Source organism: Ascaphus truei, chromosome 1 (assembly GCF_040206685.1).
Source record: "Ascaphus truei isolate aAscTru1 chromosome 1, aAscTru1.hap1, whole genome shotgun sequence".
Lineage (NCBI taxonomy): Eukaryota > Metazoa > Chordata > Amphibia > Anura > Ascaphidae > Ascaphus > Ascaphus truei.
Genome location: NC_134483.1, coordinates 117,540,624 through 117,559,231, shown reverse-complemented (window position 1 = coordinate 117,559,231; position 18,608 = coordinate 117,540,624). Strand labels below are relative to the sequence as shown.

General features: G+C 47.3%; 1 protein-coding gene across 2 annotated transcripts in view; it reads left to right on the top strand.

The window, feature by feature from the left end:
• The first annotated feature begins 127 nt into the window (after positions 1–127).
• The window catches only part of SNX30 (sorting nexin family member 30), a 116,053-nt gene continuing 97,572 nt past the window's right edge, over positions 128–18,608 (top strand). Inside the window, exon 1 of one of the 2 annotated variants that reach the window (XM_075593844.1) lies at positions 128–166. In XM_075593844.1, the coding sequence (XP_075449959.1) occupies positions 143–166 (24 nt within the window). In that variant the 5' untranslated portion in view covers positions 128–142. The other variant, XM_075593853.1, reaches the window with a different exon arrangement.

Sequence of the window (18,608 nt, the reverse complement as noted above, 5' to 3'; positions counted from 1 at the left end):
TGGCCGCTAACGCTTACATATGTCGCCATTCTCGCGTTGCCGGCATATTGAAACGTCATCTCTGTGGGCGTGTCACTAGGGCTTGCTATTGGCGGCGACGTGTGCGCTCCGCGCATGCGTAGTGTGACATCCTGTTGTCGTTATGCCCAGTAGCAGACAGGCTGGGGTATGAGAGGTTGCTGTGCTGTAAATGTGACACTGAGAGAGCTCTTTTCACCTCACCTCCCACAGACATGCACATAGGGACAAGGGATTGTTGGCAAAGCATTTTTGTTCTGTAAATATTAAGGAACCTTTAAGTATTTGTATTTATGTAACTATTTATCTTACATAACTATTAGAAACACTTACATTTGCTTTTTAAAGAAAAATCATTTAAATTGACTATCTCTCCTAGATCATGCATCTTCTATTCGCCTTTCTAAATTGAGATTCAATTTGCTTTCACCCATTGTTCAACAGAAAACAATGAGAAATTATGTAAATCAAGCACAATAAGATTACTTTTGCAGGTCACCATGCATGACATAAACCCTGAGGTTTGTGGATAGTAGAAAGCATCCGGCTGTGTAATCAGGGAGTTGGGAAGTAAAAGTGTCAATGTAGCAGCAAATAGAAATATCACTAGTGAGTACATTCACGTCTCAGATATGCAACCCGTCTTTCCCCATTATCTCTAAGGCCGTGATTATACCCAAAGCAGCCAGCAGCACTGTGCTACTGCGCCACTCAAAATCAAATTTCTACAATCCAATGAACGTTTACTTACCAAGCACGACGCGCGCGCAGACACGAACTGCAGGGTTGCAGACCAGAGAACAGACGTGAGATGTAGGTGGCCGGCGCATCAGAAACAGATCAGTCCCATATGCATATGTGTGTATATATGAGTATATCCGAATGGACCTCTGCACTGAGGTTAGTGATAAATATATAATCCCTATTGGGGACAGGGACTAGTACCTAGTGTACACTGACACAATAATATAGTACATAAATTGTCCCGTAAACCTAATAAGTGAAAGCATAAGCCCACAAGGGTAACTCACTGTTCAGCTTCATCCTCTAGTGCGGTCCTATTGCGGTTCCTTCTTAAAAGGCGTGCAGATCCACCAGCAAGATAACAAAGAGCAGGTAAAGCAGAAAAGGGCAGCGCACTGCCAAAAAACGCAGGAGGAGGTTCACTTGTACAATAAAAGGTTTACTCCATAAGGGGATCACACATCATTCCTAGACCGCTTCAAAAACCACCACACCAACGCGTTTCCGGCCATCTGCCCTTTATCAAGGTGTACATGGCCCGAAACGCGTTGGTGTGGTTTTTGAAGCTGTCTAGGGGTGATGTGTGATCCCCTTATGGAATAAACCTTTTATTGTACAAGTGAGCCTCCTGTGTTTTTTGGCAGTGCGCTGCCTTTTACTGCTTTACCAGAGAACACGTGGGATTTTGTTTTCTTCAGGTGACGGCCGCGTCACGTGAGCAGTTCAGCAAATGAGGGCGAACCGCTCACGGCCACGCCTCCCTGTCTCCGGCTGCCTGCAGTGCACGTCGCTCGGCCGCGTCGCAACTATGACATCACCAAGGCAAGCGCAGTCCATTCTCCACAATCCCGATTCCGGAGGCACCGGAAGTGAAGCGGCCCACCACCGGATGTGAGGTGATGCTCACCGGGAGCCCGGCAAACAGGACAGAGAGACACAGACCGAGACAGGGGAGAAATGGATCGAGCCACTCACCTATAATTATTACGTGCCTAATACTTCTGTGACTTATGTAAGTGCAATATCGTATCCAATATAGTTGTGATTTTATACAGAGTTACACTATTTGTGCTATTTTTTCTTACCGAGGACACATCACATAGTGACCACCACTATTAAGACCCTTGCTAGAGGAGCATTCCAACTTCATTTCGTAAACCACATACAAAGTGGGAAAGGCTATTTTACATCCTGAAAAGGGTGAGTTTCCATTTGACAGATATCCTACAAAAGTGAAAATACTATATGTAGCGCTCAATCAAAGATATAACAATGCAGTGCACAGTGAATGAAAATAATAAATGTTAATAATTAAACAAATGGGCTGCCTAGATCCCTAAAGTGGAGACCATCTCAATGTGGTCTCCGACTGGATGAGTGAAATACAAATGTAGGTGAATGACCCTGGCGCTAGAAAGTGAATCACAAAGATGTGAAACAATAACAACTGGTGACCAACATACTATACATATAAAGATGATGAAGGTGATAAAGTCCTCAAAGGATATAACCAATCAGAGTCCTTGTGATGAATAAAGAAGAGTCTTTTCTTCTTGTTGAGTTTCCACTATGACGTGAAACTTCTCTTCATGTAAATTATGGTCCTGATTGAAGAGACAAAAGCAGGGACAGGGCATTGCGCACTATTGTACAGCAAATGAATTCCCTTCCCAACGAATGTCCCAAATGATGCCTACTTACTAGAAATAGGAATAAATCACACAGTGGAGAGAATCTGTAAGATGAACCGTCTGAGTCCTGTCTTCTCCAGAGCTGCACGAACCCCACGCAACATCCCTGGTTCAGCTGGATCTTCAAAACGGTCTTTGTCCACAGGCAGTATAAATCTCAATATCATGGGATAAAGAGAGAAATGGATTGCGCAATAACGTTAAAAATTTTATTGTACAACCTCCATATACAGAAACATACTCACAATGTTCCTGTTAGTTAAAAGCATTGAATCAGAAGTGCCGCAAAGGTTAGGGACCCCACACGATATCTCCCGGTATCTCACAGTCCTCCTGGTGTCTCGTGTGTTCGGTACACACAATATGCGACCCACGTGACTCCGCAACTGCGGCCCGTAGTGATGACGTCAGTATGACGGCCTGATCACCTGACCGGCACTTCAATATTGGCTCCTCCCTACGTGTTTCGTGACAGGGATTCGTCACTTCCTCGGGATTGTGGAGCCAGTAACAATCCCATGTCTTAAATACCTTATAATTTAACCCTTAAAAGGCCAAACAATATAATAGCTGTCTAGGTGAGTGGACTGGTGGCGCCATGATGACGTCATCAGTGGGGTTAACAAACACACTAAGACCTACCATTAACACTATAAATGAGAAGGTGAATACAATATATTAATGTGAACACCATAAAATACATAAAATAATGTATAAAAAATAATATAAAAATTGGAATAACAGAAAATTCACAAAAACTTCAGAAAAAAACTTTAGAATTTTTTTTTTGGTGCCAGAAAAATTTCAGAAAAAGGTTCAGAAAAAATTCTAGAACGAAGTTAAAGAAAATATGTCAAATCAAAGTCAATGTTTAATCCCTTAGGGGAGAGGGTTTTTAAGGTGTAAATCAAGAAGCTCTCTTTTTGAGAGATCATCTGTATTCTATCACCTCCTCTTGCATTGACTTTGGGGCAATCTATACCAATACAGACAAGCCCATCTGGTTTCATATCATGATAAATCTTGAAATGATTGGACACACTGTGGGTCTCTAGACCCCTCTTAATATTATATACATGTTCTGCAAATCTTCTTTTGAGGGGTCTCCCTGTCCTGCCTACTGTACGTACTGTAATCCACAAGGACACTCCAGCAGATAGACACAAAAACTGGATTTACAATTAATAAAGGTTTTGATGTCATAAACTTTACCTGTTACATTAGATTTGAACTCTTTACATTTCCGCCCATAATTACACCCCAATGCATTTTTTTACAAATGTGATATCCCTTAAGATCTCCAAGCCACATACAAGAGCCTGATCCTGAATTTTTCCTCGGGCAACTAGGTGCTAATTGGGATTTAAGATTTTGCGCCCTCTTATAAACAATTTGAGGTTTGGTGGGTATTATGAAATTTAGAATGGGGTCTCTCTGTAGAATTCCCCAATGTTTATTAAAGATTCTAGAGATATCTTGAGACATGCCATTGAATTGGGTAATAAACTGAAGGAATTCCTTAACAGGCCAGGTAGGAACCTTCCTTTTTGGATGGATCAGTGTGATCCTATCTGTCTTACTCGCCAAATCAATGGCATTCTGAACCACTCTTTTATTGTATTTCCTTTCCATAAACTTTACACCTAGGTCTTTAATTTGGTCTTCAAAGATCTCTTGTTGGGAACAGTTCCGTTTAACCCTTAATGCTTGTCCCTTGGGGATATTTTTAATCCATTTCGGATAATGATGGCTGGATGCCAACACATAAGTATTTGCATTAGTTTCCTTGTAATACGTTTTAGTTTGTATGGTGTTATTAACAATATACAAAGATAGATCCAAAAAAATAATGGATTGAGGGCTACTATTAAATGTGAACTTGATATTATAATCGTTCACATTGAGGTAGGTTTTAAAAGCTTCTAATTCTTCAATGATGCCCCTCCAGACGCACAGCACATCATCGATGTAGCGTTTCCAAAGTACCAGGTTTGCACCAAATGGGTTGTGGTTCCAGATGTGATTATTTTCCCACATACCCATAAATATGTTTGCATAACTTGGTGCAAACCTGGTACCCATCGCAGTGCCACACGTCTGGAGGTAGAACCTGCCCTCATAACAAAAATAGTTATGGGCAAGAATGTACTTGATGGCCTCCAGAAGAAAAGTTTTCACCAAGGGTTGTATATCAATATCCAAATCTAGTGCCCACTAAATGGCCTTCAAACCCATAGAATGGTCAATAATCGTGTACAGTGACACTACGTCAAATGTGACCCAAATCAAACCTTCATCCCAATCAAGGTTTTGGATGGTTTGTAACACATGCAGAGTATCTTTGAGGTGGGATGGTATTTGTACCACATATTTTTGCAATAAATGGTCCACAAATTGGGACAGATTTAATGACAATGAACCAATCCCTGAGATGATGGGTCTTCCCGGGGGTCTCTGGAGATCTTTATGAATCTTGGGGATGAAGTAAAAAAGGGGAACTTTAGGTTGTTTAATAATCAAAAATTCCAATTCCTTTTTTACTAATTACTCCATCCCCAAACCCTTTATCTAACCAGCTGGATAATACATTTCCATACTCAATGGTAGGATTGTGATCTAACAAATTGTATGTCTTCCTATCACCCAAAATTATTTGAGATTCACCCTGATAATAACTTCTGACCATTACAACTATCCCACATCCCTTGTCTGCGGATTTAATCACTATTTGATTATTGTTTGCTAGTGACTTAACAGCCTCTTTTTCGACTTTGGTTAGATTCAGTTTGTTACACCTAAAATCCTCACTCAGGGTCTCTAAATCACCAATTACCATTTCTGCAAATGTGTCTATGAAATTACCCTTACATGCTTTCGGGTAAAAAGTGGAGGGGTTCTTGAATGGAGTGAGAGGTGGTTTACCGCCTGTAATAACAGGTGGATTACTCGTGCCTACAGATCGAGTAATGGCGTCCTTGACAAAATATTTTTTAAGTGTCAATTTTCTTACATATTTGTGAATATCAATATATAGTTTAAACATTGGGTCCCTGAACGGGTGCAAAATTTAGCCCATTCTCTAGAACTTTACTTTCCACCTCTGTTAATGGGTAACTGCTAATGTTAAAAACACTCTGTTTTTTTACCAGTCTCCCTGCATTTGATCTTTTTTCTTTTTCCTCCTCTTTTCCCTCGGAGTCGTCTGCTCTTGACCTTTTCCATTCTACTCTTCTGGGATCCTGCCACCCTCGCAGGGTCCTGTTGTCCCATTTGTTTTCCTGAAAAGGTTTGTGGCCCCTGCGTGACTCTAAAAAAGGAATTAATCTTTTATTATGTTCTGAAATCTATCTTCTCTCTCAGTAGGCCTCCATATTGGTGATCTTTCTCTATAACTTCTAAAAACCTGATCTCTATCACAATCTTGTTGTTTAAAAGAGTCATGTCTTATTCCATCTTTTTCATATGTAGCCAGGTTCCCCAGGCTTACCCTTATCTCCGTATGCGGGGAAGCATAGGAAGGTTGCATTGTGCAGGGAGTGCTTCGGGACATCGGAGGCTCCGCAGTGACCCGAGTATAGGGCGCCACCATGTTGGCGTTCGCGCATGCGCGGTGAGCCGTGGAGGTGGTGAGGGAGCAGAGGTCACACGTGCGCAGTAAGAGGTTGCAAGAGCCTGCGAAAGAGGAGCTGCTCTTATAGGGTGGAGTGTATGGGATACGAGTCCCAGCAGCCATAGCGGGACCAGGTGACGCCAGGGAGCCTATAGGGCAGCTGGAATAGCGGGAGGAAGGTTTAGAAGGTTGCGCAGGGGAGCACGCCAGGCAGAACTGAGCAGGAGGAGGAAGGAAGAGGAGCGCTACGTGTAGGGAGGCCAACAGCCCCTACACTAGGCCACATACCCCGGCCCAGTTAGGCCCTGAGTCCCTGTAGAGTGAAGTGGAAATAGGGACTGGCCATCAGATAGGACACAGCCCCTTAGCATCAGCAGGAGAGTTGTACATTCAGAGACTGTTGCACTATCATACCAGAGGTCTGGGCTCAGACCTCGGCCGCACAGTAGCAGCCAACCGGGTGGGATCGCCCCGGAAGGTATTCCTGGAATCATTCGTCGTCTGATCCTTTGTGAAGTTCTTTGGCAAGCCCGAGCGCTGGAGCGCTCGGCAGGTAACATCATCAAGTGCACCAACTTTATACATATATTCATATCCGAACATAGTGGCTGCGCAGTCACACACATATACCTCACTTTGGGGGTGGGGCAATATTGAGTGTGGGAACTGGACACGGTGAAGGGGTCGCATCATGCGAGACGCAGTAGTATAGTGTCTCCTCTAGGGAGGGACACCTGTTGATGATATGCAAGGTTTTGGTTGCGTTAGTAAAGTCATTGGTTACTTTTATATGCTGTGTGTGTGTGTGTGATATATTATTGTCCTGCGAGGAACAACTTCCACTCTGCTGGGAGCCATCGCAGGTGGAGGCGCTGCACCAAGTAAGAGGTTATCCGTATTCATACAAGCTGCCCCAGGCTCTCCGTGGCGGAGGCTCAGTCCCTGCGAGCCAACAGGTTACACAGCATTGGTAGCGTACTGTATTCAATAGGAAACAGGGCTACATTTGGAGGCGCTGCTGAGATCAGACCTGGGGTGCCCCAATTCTAAATTCACCCAGCCACCTGTTCAGAATGACTCTCCCCTCGCGTCAGAGCATGCGCGAATGGGTGCAGCAGATGCAAACGCCCGCCGCGTGGTGGCCGTGAGTCAAGTTCCTATGGCCTTGCCCTTAGAGACATTACAAACGGCACTAAGACAACTGCCAGGTTTCTCCAAAGCCCGCCTGGTGGATGTCCTCATAGACCAAGACGCCAAGTGGAACACCCTGCTAGTTGATTGTCATAGAGATTTAGTGGTACTGGAGCCCTCTGTTCCCCAATACCTACAGCTACCCAATTCCCCACCTGGCGGGAGCCCTTTTGTCTACCCACTCCGGGACATACTCACTGATGTGCTCGGCGAAGATTGTCATACTTCCGCCTCTGCCAATTACCCGGCCAGTGACACCGGCAGTTGCCGGTCAGGATTCAGTTATCCGGGGTCCAGTGCGTCCGAAGAAGCTGGTAAGTCAAGGAGCACGAGGCTCATCTAATGCTTCACTCCTCGCCGAAAGCTAAAGGGGTCTCCAACCCCAAGAGTAAGGGAACTAGCGAGAAGAAGGAGGATCCTCCGGACAAACCTGTGGCCGAGCGGCCGAAGTACTCGGGGAGGACGTCTCCTCCCTACAACCGTCGTACGCCGCCCGTGATCTGTCATGCTACAAGTGCGGGAAGAAGGGGCATATATCTTATGACTGCCGAATGGGAGAATCTCGTGACCGGAGTCCCTCCCCCAAGATGTTCACGTCCCATGCCATGGTCTGAGGAGTGTATGCTGCCGACGGTTAGGCTGTGGATGCGCCGGCTTCCCCCGAACCCCGAAATCCCAATGACCTCACTCCGATTCCCCCCAGAGATAGTGACTGTTCTGGAGACTGGAACAATCGGGTGGGACCAGTGGCCCTCATACACGTATTAGTGGATGGCATCTACTCCTCAGCCTTTCTGGACACAGGGTCACAAGTGACCATTATCTATCGAGGGTTCTACGATCAACATCTCCAGAACAAACCCCTGAAGTTGGCCGAACATATAAAAGTGAGGGGCCTGAGCAATGAAGACTACCCTATCGATGGCATTGAGACGGTGTCTCTGGAGATTCAGCAGCTCAACACCGGGAAATCACACCCCATGAACGTAGAAGTCCTCGTGTGCCCGGAACCCAAGGACATGCCTAAGTACCCGATCATTCTGGGGACCAATGCAGACATCGTACAGGCTGTTATCCGGGCCTACTTGCAAGAGACAAATGAATTGCCCATGTCCAGTCTCCAACTGCAGCTTGTTCAGGTGGGCAAGGACCCCCCAGCCTCGGTCCCCGAGAGCTACGGATGTTGTTCTGAGGCAGAGCCGGCTTAACGGAAATTCTGCAGGGAGCAGCACAGAGAATGCCGGCCTGGTGCTCATATGCCAAGCGTGAAGACACCGAGCATCTCTTCTCATTGGAGAGCACTCCGTAAGAAGACGCTCGAAGAGGATACCGAATAGTTCCTGAGTTTCGGGATTGGCCCGCTCCCATTCCTCGTCGCATCTATGTGTTGGTGCAGAACCTATCCCCCTTCACCATGGCTATAGATGCGGGACAAAAATTGGGTCGGATCTACCCGGTCAGTCTCGTTGATGAGCCCGTTCATGTCAAAGTCGCCCGAGCTGGATGCTCCCCATAAGGGCTAGAATTCGACCTAGGGTCGTCCGGGCTGCCCGAGGAGTGGAGAGAGAGATTACGGGGCCAGTTAGAAGACAGGCGTGACGTCTTCTCTACAGGGGAAATGGATGTGGGGTGCAGTCGCAGTGCCCAGCACACCATTCGGATGAATGACACGACCCCCTTTCATGAGCGCTCACAGCGTATCGCCCCTAGGGACGTCGATGATGTACTGGCCGTGATTCACGAGATGGAGGAGGCAGGGATCGTCATGGAGTCAAAGAGCCCCTACGCGTCCCCCATCGTGGTGGTGAGGAAAAAGAATGGGATTGTGAGGCTGTGTGTATATTACAGGACCCTGAATAATCGCACGATTCCTGACAAGTATAATCTCCCCCGCATAGAAGAAATCCTAAATGCCCTCAATGGAAGTTAATGGTTCCTTGTGTTGGACCTAAGGTCCGGGTACTACCAGGTGCCCATGAGCCCTGCGGACCAAGAGAAGACTGCCTTCATCTGTCCATTGGGATTCTATCAATTCACTCGCATGCCACAGGGCATTTGTGGAGCGCCAGCCACCTTTCAGCAACTGATGGAAAAAACCTTGGGGGACTTGAACACCAGAGAATGTCTGGTGTATCTGGACGACATCATCGTCTTCGGCAGAACACTGGAGGAACATGAGACCAGACTCCTGAAGGTGCTCGATCGTCTCGCCCAAGAGGGACTCAAGTTGTCCTTGGATAAATGCCGATTCTGTAGGACCTCAGTGACCTATGTAGGACACATCGTGTCCGCCGAGGGGATAGCCACCGACCCCGCCAAGATAGAAGCCGTAGTAAGCTGGCCACGACCCGATAATGTGGTACAATTGCGCTCTTTCTTGGGGTTCTGCGGATACTATCGTAGATTTGTGGAGGGATATTCTCGTCGGGCCAAGGCCCTCAACAGTCTTCTCAAAATATATCCAGAAGACACGGGACGAATGGCGACCTCTGCACGACAGTCCTTTGGGGACAAGTGGACTACAGAGTGCGAGCAGGCCTTCCTGGATCTGAAACAGAGTCTGACGGCTGCCCCGGTATTAGCCTATGCCGACCCCGAGCAACCCTATATCCTACATGTGGACACTAGTCTCAGTGGACTAGGGGCAGTCCAGAATCAGAAACACCCAGAGGGATTACGACCAGTAGCCTACATCAGTCGCAGTCTGACGCCCAGTGAGCAAAACTATCTCGTGCATAAGCTCGAGTTTCTCGCTTTAAAGTGGGCCATCGTAGACAAGCTTCATGACTACCTCTATGGAATCACCTTCGAGGTGCGAACGGACAATAACCCCCTCACGTATATCATGACTTCAGCTTAACTGGATGCGGCTGGGCATCGTTGATTGGCCGCCCTCTTCAACTACAATTTCACCTTGAAATACAAACCGGGCCCTCTGAATGTGGGAGCCGATGCACTGTCCAGAAGACCGGGACTGGTCGCCACCCCCGACGATGACCAATGGGAAGAAATCCCTGGTCCCGGGATGCGGGCTCTGTGCTGCACCGCAGCCATAGTTAATGATCAAGTCGCATTTTCTGAATTAAGGGTGGCAGATTCTCTAGGGTGTGCGTCCCAAGCCATCCCGGCTGCATACCGGGACCCCAGCGGCATTTATTTATTTATTTATAAAATATTTTACCAGGAAGTAATACATTGAGAGTTACCTCTCGTTTTCAAGTATGTCCTGGGCACAGAGTAAAACAAATAATACATGGTTACAAGTACAGTTACATAAATGAACAGGGTATATATTATATACAAGACATTGCGTGCACAGTTAAAGAAAATATATATTACTAGCTGAGAGCCCTGGCGTTGCCCGGGATGTTTGTGGTGTGGGTGTGGCATTTGGGTGGGGAGTGGTCCACACGGCCCATGTGCGGTGGTAGTGCTGCTGTGGCTGTACTGATGGTGATTGTATCGGTGTGCTGATTTGGGAGGGTTTGGTGCTGATGTGGGGGTGCGGATGTGGGTGTGCCGATGGGGGAGGTGCAAAGGTGGCGATGTGTGGGTGCTGATCGTGTTGATGGGGGCTGGGAATGGCGGGGAGCCGAGAATGCCAGTGTGCTGGGGGGGCATGGGATACCGGTGTGCTGATGTGGTGGTGCTGGGGATAGTGTGTGTGTGTATACATGTTTGTGTGTATACATTGTATATGTGTGTGTGTGTGTGTGTGTGTATACATGTGTGTGTGTGTGTGTATGTGTACGTGTGTGTGTATACATGTGTGTGTATACATGTGTGTGTGTATACATGTGTGTGTATGTATACATGTGTGTATGTATACATTGTGTGTATGTATATATTGTGTGTATACAACATGTTTGTGTGTGTATACACGTGTGTATACACGTGTGTGTGTGTGTATACATGTGTGTGTATACACATGTGTGTGTATACACGTGTGTGTGTATACATGTGTGTGTACACATGTGTGTGTATACACGTGTGTGTGTATACACGTGTGTGTATACATGTGTGTGTGTGTATACATGTGTGTGTGTATACATGTGTGTGTGTGTTGTGACAGAAACCAGGGGTTGGTAATAAACTCCATATACAGGGCTCCCAGGATACTGAACAGTTTCTGTCCTGTCTAAGCTGAACAGGGCAGCCTCGTGGTACAGGCACTCCATTCCACAGTTTGTCTGCTGCCTGTTTTCTGTCACCTGTCATGCTGATTAGAGTTCAGGTATATAAGACCTGTTTCCTGTTTCCTCTGGGCCCCGCCCAAGAGCCTGGAAGGCTGCTGAACTGCAGAGGGGTGAGAAAGCCTCTTTCCCAAATCGCTTCATTCATTCTGTTAGTTTGTCTAAAGACTGCAAAGGTACTTATTTTGTTGGTGGAAGTGGACAAGCCACTTCCAACTCTGAGTCAGGGACATCTAAGTTTAAGTTATCGCTCAGACGAGCAGCTTTTTTGTTTGGCTTTGTTTTCTGTTTAAACTGTGGCAGTCTCAGTGCCTGGGACTGAATAAACCAGGCATAGCCTGTTTAAAGGAACAGTACGTGACGTCTCATCATTTAACCTACCCTAAAAGACCGTGTTCTAACAGTCCCGGACAGACGGCGGAGCCCCGGAGTAAGCCGTTTGTCACATATGGTGGAGAATGCGGGCAGAACACTGAAAGGTCTGGGGGTTAAAGAACTTTAAAAAAAAAAAAAAAAAAAAAGAAGGTTTTTTTTTCTCTCTCTCCAAACAAGATGGAAGACGTGGTGAGTGCGCTGGTACGCAATGTCGCTGTCCAGAAAGACGCGAATGAAGCCCAGCAACAGGCGAGTGAAACCCAGCGACAGCTGTTAATAGCCCAGCAAGAGACTAATGCAAACCAGCAAGAGACAAACCGCCTGCTGAGAGAGGAGCAAAAGCGGTTCGCTCAGGGCTTACAGCAGGAACTCGAGATCCTGAGGGGGACTATCAGTAACCTTCCACTGGCAGAGGCAGCCCCAGTTCCGAAAATGACCAGGGCAAGCCACTACCTTCAGAAGATGGGACCCTCGGATGATGTGGAAGCCTATCTTCTCACGTTTGAACGCACGGCACAGAGAGAGGGATGGCCAGAAGCTGAGTGGGCTGGTCTAATCGCACCCTTCCTAAGCGGCGAACCCCAGAAGGCTTACTTTGATCTAGAGCCAGCCGAAGCTAACGTCTATGCAAAATTGAAGTTCGAGATCCTCGCCCGCCTCGGCGTAACCACGGCTGTTCGTGCCCAAAGGTTTCACGCATGGTCCTTCACGATGGATAAAGCCACCCGAAGCCAGATGTATGACCTCATCCACCTCGCCCGGAAGTGGCTACAACCCGAGATCAACTCAGCAAGCCACATCGTGGAACGGTTGGTCATGGACCAGTTCTTGAGGAAACTTCCCTCTGCCTTACGCCGTTGGGTCAGTCGGAGTGACCCCCACAATGCGGATGAGCTTGTGGCCCTTGTAGAAAGGTACAGTGCAGCAGAAGAGCACCCGCAACCCACAGTCGTGGAGCAACCCCACTACCCGAGGTTCCAGGACTCTTCCAGAGACGGTAAAAGGGTACCGGGGTTAAGGGGCGCTGAAGAGCGGCGACCACCTTCACGCCGCTCCAGCAACAGTGGTTCGCACACTAAGGGCAATAGCCAACATGGGGAGCCGGGAAAAGGCTCTAAGTGGGACACAGACTATGTACCTAAATGTGTAAATTGTCATGAGAGGGGCCACACAGCAAAAATCTGCCCACTAAATGATGAGCCCATGCAATGCAACAGCGTGGAACCTTATTCGCTGTTGTCCCAATGTATGGGCCCTAGCCCAGAGGACCCCTTGAATAACCATCTGTGGGCATTTGTAAAGGTTAATGGTAAGAGGGTTCGGGCACTTCTTGACTCTGGGAGTATGGTCACACTAGTGTCCGAATACCTATTGCCCATTAAGAAGAAACAGGTAAACAGTTCACAAAGAGTGGCAATTTGTTGTATACATGGGGATAATCATGAATATTCCACTGTTGATGTTTTTTTTTAAACAGAATTTGGTTCTTTAGATTTCAAGGTGGGTGTTGTACCCAAACTGGCACATGATGTGTTAATAGGGACCGACTTTCCCCATTTTCTAAAAATGTGGTCCCCAGCTCAGAATAGCGCCCAGAGTTCAATAGCAGACCATAACGAAGTGTTAGAAGAAACAAATCCTTTCCCTTTTTCAGAAATGGAGGTTGACGAGGGCCCAAATAAGAAGGGGGAAAAGGAGGAGTGCTGTGAAATTCCCTTCCCCATCACTACTTTGGTAGGGAATACCCCAAATCAAGATGTTGATCAGGCACTTACCACCCCAGTACAGGATAAGACCCTCGCTGACCTAGAGGTCAGTCCTGGGAGTTTTAAGAAGGCCCAGAGGGAGGACCCCACATTAGCGGTAGCAAGGGGAAATATACGGGACCAGAATAGTACTCATGGCCAACCAGATAGGTCACTTGCTTACCCCTACTTCGAGGTAGAGAACGACCTAGTATATCGGGTTGATAAAAGAAAATCAGTTACAACTAAACAATTGTTGGTACCACGGACATTCCGTAACGTAGTATTACACCTCGCACATAGTCATCCATTGGGGGGACACCTAGGGGTGGAAAAGACAAAAGAAAAGGTTCTCCGAAGCTTTTATTGGCCTGGGGTTCTGGCAGAAATTACAAACTATTGTTCCTCATGCCCAGAATGTCAGATCACCGCCCCGTTCAAAGCATACCGCAGCCCATTGGTACCCCTTCCCATAATAGAGGTACCATTTGACCGGATTGCTATGGATCTAGTAGGACCCCTAATAAAGTCTGCTAGGGGACATCAGCATATATTGGTAATATTAGATTATGCTACCCGATATCCGGAGGCAGTTCCCCTACGTAGCACCTCTGCTAAAAACATAGCAAAAGAGTTAGTACTTCTGTTTTCCCGGGTCGGAATTCCTAAAGAGATCTTATCTGACCAGGGAACACCATTTATGTCCCAAGTAACAAAAGAGCTATGTAAACTCCTAAAAATCAAGCATCTCAGAACCTCAGTCTATCATCCACAAACAGATGGTTTAGTGGAAAGGTTCAATAAAACCTTAAAGAGCATGTTACGCCGGGCGGTCGATAAGGATGGGAAAAACTGGGACTGTTTGTTACCATACCTGTTATTTGCCATTAGGGAAGTTCCCCAGTCATCCACAGGCTTCTCCCCGTTTGAACTATTGTATGGCCGACATCCAAGGGGCTTACTGGATATAGCCAAAGAAACTTGGGAACACGAGGTTACCCCTTACAGAAGTGTAATAGAGCATGTTGCCCAAATGCAGGACCGCATTGCTGCAGTCCTACCCATAGTGAGGGAACACATGGAGAAAGCTCAAGAAGCACAAAGGAATACGTATAATAAGGGTGCTAGGGTCAGAATTTTTTTTCCAGGTGATAGGGTACTAGTTCTGGTTCCCACCGTGGAGAGTAAATTCCTTGCTAAATGGCATGGGCCATATGAGGTCTTGGAAAGAGTGGGAGAAGTAAATTATAGGGTAAGGCAGCCAGGTAGGAGGAAACCTGAGCAAATTTACCATATAAACCTACTCAAGCCCTGGAAAGATAGAGAGGTCTTGTTAACCCTAGTACCCCCAGGTCCGTCAGAGAATCAAGAAACTGACCCAGAGGTTAGCATAGCTGAAACACTGTCCGTGCATCAGAAACGAGAGGTCCAGAGTTTAGTGAGAAGGAACAAAGAAATCTTCTCTACACAGCCAGGTAAAACTAACGTAATTAAACATGACATAGTCTCTGAACCGGGGGTCCGAGTTAACCTTAAACCGTACCGAATCCCAGAGGCCAAGAGAGAGGCTATAAGTTTAGAGGTTAAAAAAATGCTAAAACTAGGCGTAATTGAGGAATCCCAAAGTGGGTGGAACAGCCCTATAGTTTTAGTCCCAAAGCCAGACGGTACAACAAGGTTTTGTAATGACTACCGGAAACTAAACGCGGTGTCAAAATTTGATACTTATCCTATGCCCAGGGTGGATGAACTTGTAGAGAGACTGGGCAAAGCCCGATATCTCACAACCCTAGACCTAACAAAAGGGTACTGGCAGGTTCCCCTCACAGAAAGGGCAAAAGAAAAAACAGCCTTCTCAACCCCAGACGGCCTCTTTCAATATAAGGTGCTGCCTTTTGGCTTACATGGAGCTCCCGCCACATTCCAAAGAATGATGGATAAAATTTTAAAACCACAAACACTCAAAGTAGAGGCGATACAAAATTGGCCAAGGCCAGTCACAAAAAAACAAGTAAGGACCTTTTTGGGGTTAATTGGCTACTATAGGAGGTTTATTCCCAATTTTGCAACTAAGGCAACCCCACTAACCGACCTCACAAAAGCAAGAGGACCGCTAATGGTAAAGTGGTCCCCCGAAGCCGAACAGGCCTTTAGAAGCCTGAAAGAAGCTCTCTGTGCCCAACCAGTGTTGGTCACACCTGACTTCTCCAAAGAGTTCGTAGTCCAAACCGACGCATCTGAGGTAGGGCTGGGGGCGGTACTCTCCCAGGAGTCTCAAGGGGAGGAGCACCCCATCCTTTATTTAAGTAGGAAACTAAATCCCCAGGAGAAAAATTACTCCATAGTCGAGAAAGAGTGTCTCGCAATAAAGTGGGCTGTAGAGACACTCAAGTATTATCTGTTGGGGAGAAAGTTCCGATTGGTCACAGATCATGCACCCCTTACCTGGATGTGTCAAAATAGGGAGAAGAACGCTAGGGTGACCAGGTGGTTCCTAAGCCTACAGCCCTTTAAATTTTCTGTGGAACACAGGTCGGGGCACAAACATGGCAATGCCGACGGGTTGTCAAGGATGCACTCCCTAATATCCATGGTCGCTCACCCCTCGAGGTCTGAGCTGGGGGGGAGGATATGTGACAGAAACCAGGGGTTGGTAATAAACTCCATATACAGGGCTCCCAGGATACTGAACAGTTTCTGTCCTGTCTAAGCTGAACAGGGCAGCCTCGTGGTACAGGCACTCCATTCCACAGTTTGTCTGCTGCCTGTTTTCTGTCACCTGTCATGCTGATTAGAGTTCAGGTATATAAGACCTGTTTCCTCTGGGCCCCGCCCAAGAGCCTGGAAGGCTGCTGAACTGCAGAGGGGTGAGAAAGCCTCTTTCCCAAATCGCTTCATTCATTCTGTTAGTTTGTCTAAAGACTGCAAAGGTACTTATTTTGTTGGTGGAAGTGGACAAGCCACTTCCAACTCTGAGTCAGGGACATCTAAGTTTAAGTTATCGCTCAGACGAGCAGCTTTTTTGTTTGGCTTTGTTTTCTGTTTAAACTGTGGCAGTCTCAGTGCCTGGGACTGAATAAACCAGGCATAGCCTGTTTAAAGGAACAGTACGTGACGTCTCATCATTTAACCTACCCTAAAAGACCGTGTTCTAACAGTCCCGGACAGACGGCGGAGCCCCGGAGTAAGCCGTTTGTCACAGTGTATACATTATGTGTATGTATACCTGTATGTGTATACGTGTGTGTGTATACGTGTGTGAGTGTATACGTGTGTGTGTATGTCTCCACGTGTGTGTGTACGTGTACATGTGTGTGAGTATACGTGTACATGTGTACGTGTCTACGTGTACATGTGTGTGTGTGTACGTGTACATGTGTGTGTGTGTCTACGTGTACATGTGTGTGTCTACATGCGTGTGTGTGTACGTGTGTGTGTGTGTCTACGTGTGTGTGTGTGTGTGTCTATGTGTGTGTGTGTCTACGTGTGTGTGTGTTTGTGTATACGTGTGTGTGTTTGTGTATACGTGTGTGTGTGTATATACGTGTGTGTGTTTGTGTATACGTGTGTTTGTGTGTGTGTGTGTGTGTGTGTATACGTGTGTGTGTATATACGTGTGTGTATACGTGTGTGTGTATACGTGTGTGTGTGTGTGTGTGTGTGTTTGTGTCCCTGTGTGTCCTTTGGCCCGTCACTCCGCCTCAGGCCAATGAGAGGTGTGTGGGGGCGGGCCAAGGGACCAATGAGGTGGGAAGGGGGGGGGAGGAGGTGGGAAGGGGGGGAGGTGGTGAGGAGGGGGGAAACAGGGAGACACGGGGAGAGGAGGAGGTGCGCGCGGGTGTGGAGGCTGATGTTCGGGGAGGAAGAGGCGGAGGCTCCGGGACCGGCGGGTATGTGAGCCCCACCCCCGGGTTATACATGCTGCTAATGTACACCCCCCCCTACTCTGTGTGTGTGTGTGTGTCCCTGTGTGTGTGTGTGTGTCCCTGTGTGTGTGTTTGTGTCCCTGTGTGTGTGTTTGTGTCCCTGTGTGTCCTTTGGCCCGTCACTCCGCCTCAGGCCAATGAGAGGTGTGCGGGGGCGGGCCAAGGGACCAATGAGATTTCCCCTAGGGACACCGGACATCCAGGCAGGCAGGCAGGCAGGCATACAGTGCTTTCAATTATATAGTATAAGATGAGCGTATGAAACAGTTACAGACCAGGTTAAAATGTGAGACAGCCTTAGATTTGAAAGAACTTAAACTGGTGGTGGATGTGAGAGTCTTTGGTAAGTTGTTCCAGTTTTGGGGTGCACGGAAGGAGAAGGAGGAATGTCCGGATACTTTGTTGAGCCTTGGCATGCACATCACCCCTGACAAGATCATATCCTGGAAAGATATGGTGCGTTACCAGGTTCGTGACCCAATAGCCGGTGCCATCCGCCACGCTATCCAGAGAAACCGTACCGATCTACTCAAACATGCCCCTCGCGGTGTGGGGGGTATTCTGATGCGAGAAGCAGATAAGTTCGAAATACGGGACAATTTATTATACCGGGTTGTGGAGTATCATAATCATCCAAGTAGGAGGCAGCTGGTCCTACCTAAAATGCTACAATATTTGGTGTTACGGTCATTACATGACGAACATGGCCATTTGGGCATCGACAAAACCTTTGGACTGGTGAGAGATCGGTTCTTCCGGCCAAAAATGAGGGAGGCTGTGGAGCAGCATTGTCGACGGTGTAGCCGATGCATCCAACGCAAAACACTTCCCACCAAAGCCGCCCCAATGGGTCATCTGAAAAGTACGGGTCCCATGGACTTAGTATGCATGGACTTCCTGTGTATTGAACCGGATAGCCGGGGAATCGGCAATGTGCTGGTCATCACAGACCATTACACGCAGTATGCGCAAGCCTTTCCGACAAAAGACCAAAAAGCCATCACGGTAGCCAAGGTGCTTTGGGAAAAATACTTCATACATTATGGGCTACCCCACCGACTACATTCTGATCAGGGCAGAGACTTTGAGAGCAAACTTATCCGGGAATTACTAAA